Source organism: Agelaius phoeniceus, chromosome 2, assembly GCF_051311805.1.
Source record: "Agelaius phoeniceus isolate bAgePho1 chromosome 2, bAgePho1.hap1, whole genome shotgun sequence".
NCBI lineage: Eukaryota > Metazoa > Chordata > Aves > Passeriformes > Icteridae > Agelaius > Agelaius phoeniceus.
Genome location: NC_135266.1, coordinates 80,167,077 through 80,179,798, shown reverse-complemented (window position 1 = coordinate 80,179,798; position 12,722 = coordinate 80,167,077). Strand labels below are relative to the sequence as shown.

General features: G+C 42.3%; 2 protein-coding genes across 2 annotated transcripts; both read left to right on the top strand.

Moving 5' to 3' along the window:
* The first annotated feature begins 3 nt into the window (after positions 1-3).
* On the top strand, positions 4-2,658 carry ANKRD49 (ankyrin repeat domain 49). Its single transcript, XM_054627689.2, has 3 exons — positions 4-125; positions 601-871; positions 1,711-2,658. Exons 2-3 carry the CDS (start codon positions 614-616, stop codon positions 2,167-2,169), a joined length of 717 nt encoding a protein of 238 aa, XP_054483664.1. The 5' UTR covers positions 4-125; positions 601-613; the 3' UTR covers positions 2,170-2,658.
* Positions 2,659-2,765: 107 nt separating this feature from the next.
* C2H11orf97 (chromosome 2 C11orf97 homolog) lies at positions 2,766-8,242 on the top strand. The gene is made up of 4 exons (XM_077173979.1): positions 2,766-3,930; positions 4,508-4,612; positions 6,269-6,394; positions 8,109-8,242. The coding sequence occupies exons 1-4, from the start codon at positions 3,855-3,857 to the stop codon at positions 8,114-8,116; spliced, it is 315 nt and encodes a 104-aa protein (XP_077030094.1). The 5' UTR covers positions 2,766-3,854; the 3' UTR covers positions 8,117-8,242.
* The last annotated feature ends 4,480 nt before the right edge of the window (positions 8,243-12,722 follow it).

The window sequence follows — 12,722 nt, the reverse complement described above, 5'->3', positions numbered from 1 at the left end:
CGAGCACCGCCCCCGGCCCAGCCCAGCCCGGCTCGGCCCGACCCGTTCCGTCACGTCCGGCGGCCGCGCGGCCCGGAAGCGTTCGCCGGGCCCCGCCCGGAGCCCCGGCGGCGCTGGGACCTCGGGTACCGGAGCGGGGCCCAGCGGGGCGGATGGGAGACCCGCGGGGCGGGCGGGGATCGGCCGGTGTCTTGCGGAGCGGTGGGGCCTGCCCGGGGTGATGCGGGCCCCGCGGAGGGGAGCGGGGCCGGTGCTGCGGGCCGGGCCGGGCCGGGCCGTTGTGGAGGAGCAGAGACTCTGCCCCAAAGTCCGGGGTGCTCTCCAGACCCTTTGTTGGTAAAGTGAGCAGCGTTCCGAGTGCGCTCAGCAAAGCCCCGCGCAGTCTGAAGGCGGTGCCGTCCGGGGGTCGGGGTAACGCGGTGCTTTTTAGCGTGTATATTATCTGTGAGTTCTGGCAGAGCTGGCAAAGCCCGGGTTAGCAGAGAATCACTGAGTTTTCCCTTGAGTTTTGCTGTTTGTTGACATCAGCATCATCCATCAGATAGTTTTATTGACAGTGCACCGATAACAGTTACAGTTAACATAAATACTGTTCTACAGATGCTGACTGAAAATGAATAAAGACAAGCAAGCTGATGAGGACGATGATGACAGCGAGCTGTTCGAAGACTTCACAGAGCATTTTAACCAACTTGAACTGCTGGAGACACACAGGCATTTGATTCCTGTGGGAACTCAGAGCTGTTGGTCAGGACAATCTGATGATGATGATGATGAGCAAGAAAGAACAGAAGAGTGGTACGAAATGCAAGAAAAGAAAATGGAAAAACATCCGGAGAAATTGCTACTCTGGGCAGCTGAAAACAATCGGGTAAGGCACTTGCTCTGTTCACATATGTAATTTACAAGAATGTTATTTTGAGCGCGTCTGTAGTCTCATCCACAAACAAAAATTTACCTATACTTTTCTTTCTTTCTCTGAGCTCTTTTGATTTGGTTTCACAAGCCACTGTATGTAAACCATCACCCTTTGTAGCCTGTACACACTGAAGCATCTCTGGATCTGTTGGCTTTTAGAACAAATTTTGATTCCAGTTCAAAGTTCAAGTAACAGCATTTTTCTTAAACTTCTATAAACTGAAAGCATGCTAGGCTCTTCATGGCAAATAAGCCTTTTAACTGGGGTGGAGAGGCTGTATCTGAGGTTTTATAAGTGCTTCTGGCACTGACGGAAATTAAACTTCAGGACCATCAAAGCCATGTGGTGTTCGCAGGGGTCCCAGGACGAGGGAAATAATGAGAATCTTGACTCCATGTTTCAGAAGGCTGATGTATTATTTTATGATATATTAAAAGAAAATTATATACTAAAACTGTACTAAAGAATAGAGAGAAAGGATTTCATCAGAAGGCTAGCAAGGAATAGAAAGGAATGGAATGATAATAAAATCTTGTGACTGACCAGAGAGTCCAAGATAGCTGGACTTTGATTGGCCATTAATTAAAAACAACCACATCAGACCAATCAAAGATGCACCTGTTGCATTGTACAGCAGCAGATAATTATTGTTTACATTTTGTTTCTGAGGCCTCCCAGCTTCTCAGGAGAAAAGGATCCCGACAAAGGATTTTTCATAAAATGCGTCCGTGACAAAAGCCATGCATCTTGTTTCGTAGAATCACGTGAAGTTCCCTGTTTTCTTTAAACAGCTGGGTACGGTGAAGAGGCTCCTGACGGAGAAGCTGGCTCCAGTGAACGCTCGTGATGAGGATCAGTACACTCCTCTGCACCGAGCTGCCTACAGCGGGCACTTGGACGTTGCACACGAGCTGGTGGCCCAAGGGGCCGACGTCCACGCGCAGACCGTGGACGGCTGGACGCCCCTGCACAGCGCCTGCAAGTGGAACAACACCAGCGTGGCCGCGTTCCTGCTGCAGCAGGGCGCGGACATCAACGCGCAGACGAACGGGCTGCTGACACCCCTGCACATCGCTGCAGGAAACAAGAACAGCAGGGAAACCCTTGAGCTCCTGCTGATGAATCGCTACGTGAAGCCAGACTTGAAAAACAACTTGGATGAAACTGCCCTTGACATTGCAAGGAGGACTGATATATATCACTACCTTTTTGAAATAGTAGAAGACTGCATAAACACTGTGTCCCCATAAAAGCTTGTGAATGTGAGGTCTTCTGCCTCTTTCTTGTTAGTGTTCTGCATGCCTGTCGGTGGTGGTCTGTCTCTTTGCAAAGAGGTTTTAACGTAAGATATTTCAGTATTCTCCTCAGGCAAAATGTCACCTCCTGCAGAGCAGTTCAGTGGTCACTTTGAAGCTTTACTGCAGTTAGACGAGGTGCTCAGAAAGTCTCAGTAATTCCTGTGAGTTTCTGTTTAATAAGTGCAGATTTGGAGAGGCCTTTGTAAGTTGTCTGTAGTGTCAAAGCAGGAGGGAAAACTGGAATATTTACTTGATGTGAAAAAATTCTGGCTTGGTTATGCAGACTTTATTATGGCTCACTTGAAAATTATTTTTTGAGAAATTCTAACTTTTTTAAAACTGCATGAAAGCTCAGAATGAATGTAACTTATTTGGGTGATACACAAAATGTTTAAGGAACCTAATGTAAGGCTTATTATAAAATAAAATATTTAACCCAAAGTATTTTGTCATATTTTTAATTGAAAGTCCATTTATCAATGCAATCACGTGTTCATAAATCAAACACATTATTCATAGGATAGAAAGTAGTTCTAGTTTATTTTTTTCCTGGTGCTTTTCAAGGAAGTGACTTTCTATCAAGATCCTCTTTACTTTTCCCTTGCAATTAAGCATAAAGACTTAATGTCAAGAATGTGGCATTAATTGGACAAAATGAGCCACAACCATGTGAGGATAAACAGCCAGCATGCTGTCGTGTCTGATGGAGTTACAGGTAATTTAGTATTGCCCTTGGAGTTAGTACACTAAAATTTTGCCATGGTAAGGGCACACAGTATGATTATCAGCTTCAACTTTGCCATCTGTTTAAATAAGTGGAGAAAGTTGCTTCTCTGTCAAACTGAAAATTGAATGTGAGTGCTGAAGTACTGTCACTATGAGAGCTGTAGTAATCTCTGTCCCATGCAGATGCCTTACTGAGTGATCCCAAGCTCCTTCCACTAACATGCAGCACAACTGTAGCAGTAGCAGCAGGGTTGGGATACATTGGACCACATTGGTGCTCTGATCAAGCTACTGTTGAGGGCGTCTTGAAGCAGTGTGTAATGTTCTGCACTTTCTGTTGGAAAATGGAAACACACCTTCTGAACTATGAATGGTGTAACATGATTTTAATGTTTATTGTTTTTAAAAGTTTGGTTTCAGGACATCCGTGGAAGAAGATGAATATACCTTGAGATGCATCAAGGAATAATAGAGACGTGGATTACAAGGCCACTTCAGTCCAATAAGCAGTGTCTGAAGATGCTTCATTTTATGACCAAACTACTACTTTTTAGTATCAGCAGATATACATCAGTTAAACTGGACTCTGTCGTTCTTCCCCTCAGCCCGGCACCCTTCCGTAGGGCAGGCCCGCGGTGACAGCCCGCAGCGGTACAGAGTTTGTGATGTGCGTGCCCCGCTCCCGCGGCCATGCCGAGTGACACAGAGGAGCAGCTGTTGCTGGCAGCCGGAGCTGTCCCGCACCCCGTGCCAGGGCCCGCTGTCCCCGGGGCAGCCGGCTGCCCGAGCGCGCCTCGGGGCCGCCTCGGTGCCCCGGGAGCGGCAGCGCCGCGGCGGCCCCGCCTGCCGGGCAGCCTGGCAACCCCCGCGCCGCAGCCCGGCCCAACCGCCCGGCAGCGGCAGCGGCAGCCATGAGGGCGGCGGGCCGGCACACACCCGCGGCGGCGGCCGGGGAGCCGGGCAGCGATGTCCGCGGCGAGCAGCCCCGTGAGCACGGCCGTCCCCGGTCCCCGGCCACCCCTGCCCCAGCCCGGGCCCACCCCGCGCTGTCCCCTCGGGAGCCCAGCCGTTCCCCGCTGATGTCCCCCTCACTGATGTTCCCCTCACTGATGTCCCCCTCACTGATGTCCCCCTCACTGATGTTCCCCTCACTGATGTCCCTCAGCACCGCGGCAGGTGCTGGCCCTGGTGCCGTGGGGCGTCCGCATCCCTCTCCAGCTCCCTGGAGACTTCCTGCAGCGAGGACATCTCGGGTGCCTCTCCATCTTGCCCTGGCATGTCTGTCATGGGGAGGCACGGTGGCCGGCTCCCCAGTGGCCCTGGGGTGGCTTTGGCTACCAGCACGCCCTGTCTGGGTGGACCCACCAGGGTCCTGTCCTTACCATCCTCCTGTCCCGGGGAGTAGGGCCTGGCTGAACCCCTTCATATATTTGTAATGATTTGGTTCACTGTGCATTGAAGATGGATGCAGAGTAGCATAGCTTTATGATTGCATTCAGCAAAGTACATCAGCATTCAAGGGATTTATAATAACAGGCTGTTTTGTAATATATTTTACTAACAGGACAGAAATGTGTATATGTTGAGCCACCTAGGAGAGTTAAAGAAATACTGGAGGAGCACTTCCATTTACAGGAAGAAGAATGCAATGTTAATCATCCAACTGCAGGTAATCCTCTTTATCAGAAAATGGCAAGTGTTCCTCAGGACAAGTGATTTTTTTGAGAAACTGTGGCAAAATTACAGAACATTTATGTAATATTGTGCAGAGCATTTAGAAACAGCAGGATTGCATATAGTCTTTATTACTTTTTTCTCTCTTTTTTTTTTTTTGTGAGAAATTAGGAGACCAGAAGAACACAGATAATTCCATATGATATATCAGTTTAATAAACCAGAAACAACTGCCAAGCAGTAGGGAGGTTTTGTTACCTTTCTCTTTGAAAGAAATGCTGTAGTATATTTGCTTATTAGTATACTTGTGTAGGATTGATACCCATTTCTAAACTCACTCAAAATGAATTTAAAACAGTTGGATTCACAGACAAAAATGTACCTAAATTAGGTGATGTAATCAGTACCCAGCAGATGTAAAGACCATTTGAGCCTGTAATTCTTATTACTGTGACTAGGCTCTGTAGGGAATTAAAGCACACACCTGCAAATGACTGACTTGGGTAGCCTCTGTGTGTAGTAAGCAGAGGAAAAAAGGCACTTTGGATGTTCTTTTGACTTGTCCTAGACACCTGTCATTGCATGTGTCATGCTCTAAAAGTGCCTGTTCTTTTCCTCTTGACTGAAAAGGGGAACTGAGCACAGAGCTGAGTCGCAGATGTTAACACTGGTCTGCTCAATTTGCTCATGCGCCTAATGTTACTGAGAGCTGAACACAACTATTTTTTCTGCATTCATCTGCCAATGGATCAAAATTGTCTGGAGTATTTCAGTCTGGCTGAATAAATGGATGTTACTTTACATGTTCTCATGACTTTTGAGGAGTGTCCCAAAGAAATGTATCTTACAAAGGCTTAAAGTACAAAGATAATAGAGAAACAACATAAATATTTGTTACAGGACTGTATAATAAGGATCTATAGCAAGCTTAGTACAGAAATGGTATGTACAGCATAATGTTATAGGCATAGCATAACAATGATGAATGATGAATATGATAAATATAGATGCTGGTGTACAGATTATTCAGTGAATACTGAATTCATTTTTTCAGCTGTTTGGACAATTAGAGATGCTTACTAAGTGGCCTGGGCTCTGATAGGCAACAGTTGTCAGGTTGCATGGTTATTGATTTACACGGTTTGGACTGCTAAAGTGTATTGTTTAAAATAAATTAGATGGCTAGTAAATTGTAACCTTTCCACAAAATAAATTAGCTTTTAATTTTGTTCTGATGGTGATGGCTTTGGTTTTTTATTTGTTTGGTTAGTTTTTGGTTTGGGTTGGATTTTTTTGCGGAGGGAGTGTTGTTTTCTCTATTTTTATGAGGGTATTTGGTATTCCAGTATGACCAAAAAAGGATACTTCCTGCATCAATGGTATTACTACTGTTTCTTGTTTATTATAGACAATAATAAACTGAATAATTAACTGAAGCTATATCCTGCTTCAGTTGTGTGCCTGAGTAGTCCTAAGAGCTTCTATAAACAGTAGAGAGCGTTGCATGCCTTTAGCAATCTGAACTTTTCTCTGAAGATGTCAATCTGTTTTCATTAACTATGGAAGAATATTATTGTGTAGTTTTATATTAATTCTAGAACAAGCTGAAGTAATCAGTTATAAAGCTATTATTTTGCCAAATTGTTAACAGTGGCTCTGGAAGGAGTTTGGAATGTGAAGAACAATTTCTCCATTAGAAGCCTGAAACCAGTGTCACAGAACAACAGTGATTTACTTGTACAGCCTCAATTCTATTCAAGACATGCAAGAGTGAAAAGTAAGAGTCAATAATAAGAAACTTTCACTATTACACCTCATTTTTAAGTTGCAGGGCATCTTTCTGCAGAGCTAACCCATCTCTTCTTTTAGTAAGTAGGCAACAGACTTTGAAATCTTTGCAGAAGAAATCAGTTCAGGGCTGCTGTGTTGAGTCCCCTTATTTCATATTCTGAAACCTTTTTTAAAGGTTCCACATCTGTTCGTGGAATAATCACTTGGTTCCTACTGATAGATGGTGAGTGTTGGTGTCATGTTCATCATGAGCCTTATTGTTCTTAGCATACAGCCCTAAGAAATTCAATTGTTTGGAAAAGCACTCCTCCAGCACACCTGAAAAGAGGTAATCCAGGTAATCTTTCAGGCATTTGAGTATTTGTCTGCAATGGTCAGCTGGTGCTCTGGGAAATGTGTTTCTCTCTTTACAGTTTGTAGAGTGTGGCTTTTGTGGAGCAGACCTGTTCTTTATAGATTTTAGCTTAGTGTCTGCTCACATTCTCTCCTAACCTAATTCTCTTTAAACTCTAAGAAAACAGAGATATTATGCTTTTTAAGAGGAATATTTGTAGTGCCATGAGCTTGCAGAATATATGAACTCAGCATATTTTGCCATTACATGAAGCTAATTCCCACATTCTTGGGGGATAGTGGTTTAAAAATACAGGTTTAAAAATACATGACTAGCACCTCTTTCTTCCTATCTTGATCTTGTGGGATCAGGAGATAGTGGCATCTTAGTTACAAGAGCAGCATGGATTAAGCTATTACTGGTGTGAGAAGTGTTTAACCACTACAGCTTTCTACCACACTGCCTTTACTTTAGAGTTACTTACTTGTAGGAGCACTTTAATTATAGAGCAGACCTAACAACTACAGAACAACTCAGAGTTTTGAGATGTTGGCATAATTTTAAAGCTCATGTACCTCAGGCTTCTAGTGAAGGCAAGCAGAGTTTTCAAAGATCATGATCTCCATTTCCTGCTCAGAACCGTGAAGAAAGAAGAGCTTTAAAACAAAGCAGTTCATTGAGATTGATGTAGGTGCTGAAAATCTGTTGATTTTCCTTTGGGAATCTGAATGAGATTTCATTCTCAGGGACTGCTGTTAGAGACAAGTGGTGCCCTCCTCAGTAGCTATGCTGCCTGTTTTGCAGTGGGCAGGCAGGCTTCATGAGAGAAGAGGTGGCAGAAAAGATACACAATGGGAAAAATCTGGGAGCAATCTGGCTTCAGCTTTCACCAAACCATCTCCATTCATGCATTTTTTTCTGTGTAAGGATCTGGGGAAGAAAGGAGAGACTAGTGGGGAGATGGAGTGGGTACAGGCTATAGAAATGGACAAAAGGGAAGAGATGATGAGAGAAGATGAGCCTGTTTAGTGCCAGAGGAGAGGAACCAGTGAAGGAAAAGGAAGAATCACTGATAAGGGAAATGAAGGAGGAGACATACAGAAGGTTAGAAATTCCTGAATGAAACAGAAAAGAGAATACAGTTCAGGAACACAGAGATAGAAACTGTAAAAAATGAAGGGAAAATATGCAGAAGATATAAATAGAAGAGAGAAAAAGAAAAAAAAATTCATATTGCTGAATTTACTTAAGTAAATACATTTTCCTTCTTCCTTTTACTGCCTTTCCCTAAAAGTGACCAGTGGTTTGAAGGGCTCACTATGTGATGTCTCATCCATCCTTAGAGCAGATGTTGTCTTTTTTACAGATTGCTGAATGTCAGTGCTGTGAAGACCTGAGCCTGCTTTGATGTGTCAAATCAAATATCAGCATAACTAGCTACCTTTGAAAATGTAGATGCTTGTTTATAGGATTTTGAATAAAGTTCTACTTGAATATGGACCTATTTCCTTTTTGTTGTTTTATTCACATCTTCATACTACTTTTTAATCTGATGTTGTAAGTAGTCAAATCTGAACTGTATTTCCACCAGCGATGAAAATGTCACAATCCAAAGATTACAAGATGTTCTTGCTGAAAAATGTGCAACTGTGAAAGCACGTTTTCATAGTTTTCTCTTTTGCAAAGTGATTCTAAATTCCAGCAGATGGTTTTAATGTAATTGATGAAGTGCTTCATAATGCTTTAGGCTGAATTCATCCATTAAACTGAGCATTTCAAAGGTGTTGCAGTAAGGTAGAAAAATTATAAAAGAAAGGCCTCAAAAAATCAGGCCTGCTCTGTTAGATCAGTGGCCAGTCTGCCATTTTTTCAAAGTGAAGGTAGCACTTTGCAAGTTCCCATGTGAAAACAATCCTGGTGTGAACAGTTTGTTAACAAAACAATGTAGTCCCAGGTGAAAAACAACTAGCACCTGCATAAACATTAAATCTATACCATGAGAATCAGTGAAGAAAATATGTAAACAATTTAAGAATAGAAAGATCCGATAGACAAGAAAAATACCTTTTACTAACCAACAGAGTAATTGGCAAGAAAGCTACTAAACAATTGGAGTCACACATGAGGTCTGTAAAACTATAAAGAAAGGAGAACAGGCAGAAATAAAAAAAGCCTTTGATACATTGCTTGGTGTGTCATTTCTGTCTGTCTCTACAATGACAAGAAGGCAAGAGTTTGTGATTCAGTATCTAGCCTGATTTAATGAAAGTTTAACATAAATAAGCCTCTCTCCATGTAAGAGCTATCATAGTATCAAAGAACCACAGAGACAGCATGGAACCTGAAATAACTAACCACTCACTCTTTAACCATTATTACAGTGAGGTAACACCAAAGGAATATTAGTTTCCTTTGTATTATCATGCCACTTATGAAACAAATCTAGATCCTTCATACTGTATAAAACCAGAAAAGATATGGAGTCCTCCAGAGGCAGTTTCACCATGGACCTCTGTGTGCTACAGGGGCACAGCTGACTCACCATGGCTGCTCTGGCTCCTGGAGCTCCTCCTGCCCCTCCTTCTCCACTGACCTTGAGGTCTACAGGCTGTTCTTCTCACACATTCTTACTCCTCTCTTCTCTGGCTGCAATTGCTTTGGTGCAGTACCTTTTTCCTTCTTTATTTTGTTATCCCAGAGGCATTACCACCATTGCTCATTGGCTCAGCCCTGGTTAGCAGCGGGTCTGTCTTGGAGCCAGCTGGTACTGGCTCTGTTGGACACAGGGGAAACTTCTAAAACTCCTCACAGAAGTCACTCCTGTAGTCAGCCCCTAGTACCAAAACCTTGCCTAAGAGATGGAGATGGGATTTGTTTCTGGGTCTCTCAGTTCCTCTGGAAGTACACACTGGAAGTAACACACTAAATATTTTTAAAAAGGAAGTCTCAGTGACAAGTTTGTGAAACTGGAATTTGATTTCCTTTGGGTTTTTCCTACAATTATCTGTGAATTAAATCAGATGTTTGCCCTTTGACTTTATGGATCTCTGCTCTGACATTAGAAGTTTGATTTTATTTTTGTATCAGTGAGAAGGTAAAAAAGAGAAAAACCAAAACCAAAACAGCCCCTCAGCAGGTTTCAAGCCAGCTCTTCTCAGTGTTTCCATTTGACTTCTAAATGAAAAAGGTTATTGTACTGAATATTGTACCTGAGACACTAGAGGGGTAGTTCCTTTTGAAAATACTGTTCTCGATTTCTAGATGCAAATTTGATCATGAATCACATAATAATGTTTGAAAAGCACTGAATTTTCGGACAGAGACTTTGATTAGGCTTGTTGCATCTTGCTTCTGCTTTGTTTCATTTTTACCCTACTTTCCTCTCCTTGCCTTCCCATTCTGTTTCATAATCTTGTTTTAAAATTTTCCAAATGAGAAGACTTCCTGGCTCTATCCTGGATTCCTGCACTAACTCAGTTTTGGTGCAGCATTTGGTGCTCATCTTCTCCCTCTTCCTTTTTGTGTGACCTTCTACAACAGAGAAATCCCTGTTAGATCTTTTCTTCTGAATATATTACCTCACTTATGAGGCTGTGGTAATTCTTACCTAGTCTGATATATTCATGTTTGTGACCTTTTTATGTGTCTCCTCTTTTATTTGAATAAAACAAAGCAATTTGTTAAAATATAATATTGCATAATAATAATGCTATTAATATTACTGTGATTTTATAATATCTTTATAATATTTTATTAAATAGGTTGTTGGGTAATTTAAATTAACTGTGCTCATATTTTATCATAGTGACTTTTTACTGTCTAACTGTTTGGCTCTCCTTTTCTCTTTTTTTATTTTATTATTTCATTGCCAAATTCAACACTACTGTTTTGAAAGACAATTGTTATCATTGCTTATATCATTACATTATTGCCTGTATTAGTACCAGTGATTAAACACTTATATTTTTCCAAGGCTACATCTACATTATTAAGTAATGAAGCACAACAGGAGAGGGTCAAGTTATTAAAGCAGTTGGTATTGAGAGCCCCATAACTAGATTATGTATGGTTTAGAAGATTTGCTTCAAATTAGGGCTAGTTTTGTCTCCAGGACTGAGAAACGACCCCAACCCCTGATGTTCAAAGACGTCCAAAGAGAAATTTTGTCACAAATCCTTGCTCTCTGTCCTGGGAGATGCTCACTGGGTAAAATGAGAGCATCAGTGTGGTTGCACATCACTCTTGCCACTATGGCTGCATAAGGTGAAGGCCAGTGCTGAAAACACCCAAGGAAGATTGCAATTATTGATAACTGCTTACAAATATCCACAGAGTCAAATTCTGGCTTGCTGGCACCCACACATGTGTCAAAGTGTCTGAGGATCGTGTGGGACTGCTAGGAAAATTTTTCTGCTCTGATTTCTGCTCTGGTCTACACTGGTGAACAACAAAGCTGTGTGCTTTAGTGGAAAACTGAAGAGTGTCCTGGACAGGATCTTTCATTCACAGTGTGCACAGCACATTTGTTCATGCCTGTGCCTTGACCTGGAAATATTAACTTCTCATGGTTTTTAATCCAGCATTGCTCACAGTCACAAGTGAAACTTGTAGCCAGGCAGAATATGTAAACACTGCCTTTGCTGCATATGCAGAAACATGAGTTTGTCTGTCCAGAAACCGTTCAGGCATCAGCTTTCAACTGGATCTTCTCATCATATTTCCAAATTTTAAATTTCCAAACAGAAAGATGATAATCCTACATGTGAAACAGAAGGTAATCAAATAACAGGCATTTAAACTTCATGCTGAAATACAAAGTGTAACACTTATACAGAACAAAACTTTTATCACACCTTTTCATATAGAATTTAGGTTCTTACTTGGCAAAACTTGCATTGAAACCATGGGGACTATTTATGTAGAGACTGCAACATCATTCTTAGTGTCATTTTGGTACCAGACAGCATCCTCCTACACTTTGAAGTTGATCACATTTTCTTATGATGAAAAATTTCACAAGGTTTCCCCGCCTGACAGAATGTCTGGGTTGATAGCTGTGGCTGAAAACACAACCATGTCTTACAGTGCCTTTTAAACTGCCTTTGTAAAACAGTTGACAAATAGCTTCAAACACTTTTCTAGGCTTAAATATTTCTGAAGTATGACAAAACAGAGTGAGTCAGAGTAGAGGAGGAAGCCAGTTGGGAAGTTCCAGGCAGAAATATTTACTGTGTTAGTGATGTCATCTATTCAGCCTTCGAATAAGCAAAATATTTTTTATTTTGCAGCAGCTTCATTACTAACACACAGCATATTATTTTAAATTCCTGACTATCAGCAACATGAGAACTTGCTGTGATTTCCATGGAGCAGTTAAAGCACTCCCAAGCTGCATATACAGTGCCAAGAAGCCTGGGTGGTCCTCAGTCCATGGAGCTATCTCCTGGACTGGTTTATCTCCAAAGCACACAAAACCAGATGTGTTCCCTGTGGGAGGTCTTCAGGCATTTGGCAACACTACTCAGCCTTCATCATGTTGTATTTCTCAGTGATGTCCATGGAGTTTTTCCTGAGTCAGAGTGAATAAAACTGCTTGACAAAACCCACAAAGTAGCTGATGTGATTGTGTCATGGATGTGCTGTGTATGATGGCAGAAATGAGGCAAACGGAAGTTGACATGGATTTCCATGTTACATTGCTATGAAACATTTAATAAATGCTGAATTAAGGTAAACATTTTGTTGACTGCCAGGCTGGTATTTATTTCTATAGATAAGAAATGAGACATTAAGAAGGGGAGAGAAACATCTGACCTACACACAGAACCAAGGACACCTGACTTCCAGCCTTGGTCCTGACGGTGAGGACCTGCATCACTGTCAGCTGGGTCATCACTGTCACTGCCTGCATCCCTCACTCTACACAGCCCATCCCATCTGGCTGTTAAACTTACAAGATTTCTAGGAATCTGCTGGACTT

Excerpts from the sequence above, each read along its gene's own strand:
- ANKRD49 (XM_054627689.2), top strand. The coding sequence starts at position 614 with ATGAATAAAGACAAGCAAGCTGATGAGGACGATGATGACAGCGAGCTG. Across the intron at positions 872-1,710 it reads GGGCAGCTGAAAACAATCGG|CTGGGTACGGTGAAGAGGCT; the intron begins GTAAGGCACTTG and ends TTCTTTAAACAG.
- C2H11orf97 (XM_077173979.1), top strand. The coding sequence starts at position 3,855 with ATGAGGGCGGCGGGCCGGCACACACCCGCGGCGGCGGCCGGGGAGCCG. Across the intron at positions 3,931-4,507 it reads TGTCCGCGGCGAGCAGCCCC|GACAGAAATGTGTATATGTT; the intron begins GTGAGCACGGCC and ends TTTTACTAACAG. Across the intron at positions 4,613-6,268 it reads TGTTAATCATCCAACTGCAG|TGGCTCTGGAAGGAGTTTGG; the intron begins GTAATCCTCTTT and ends AATTGTTAACAG.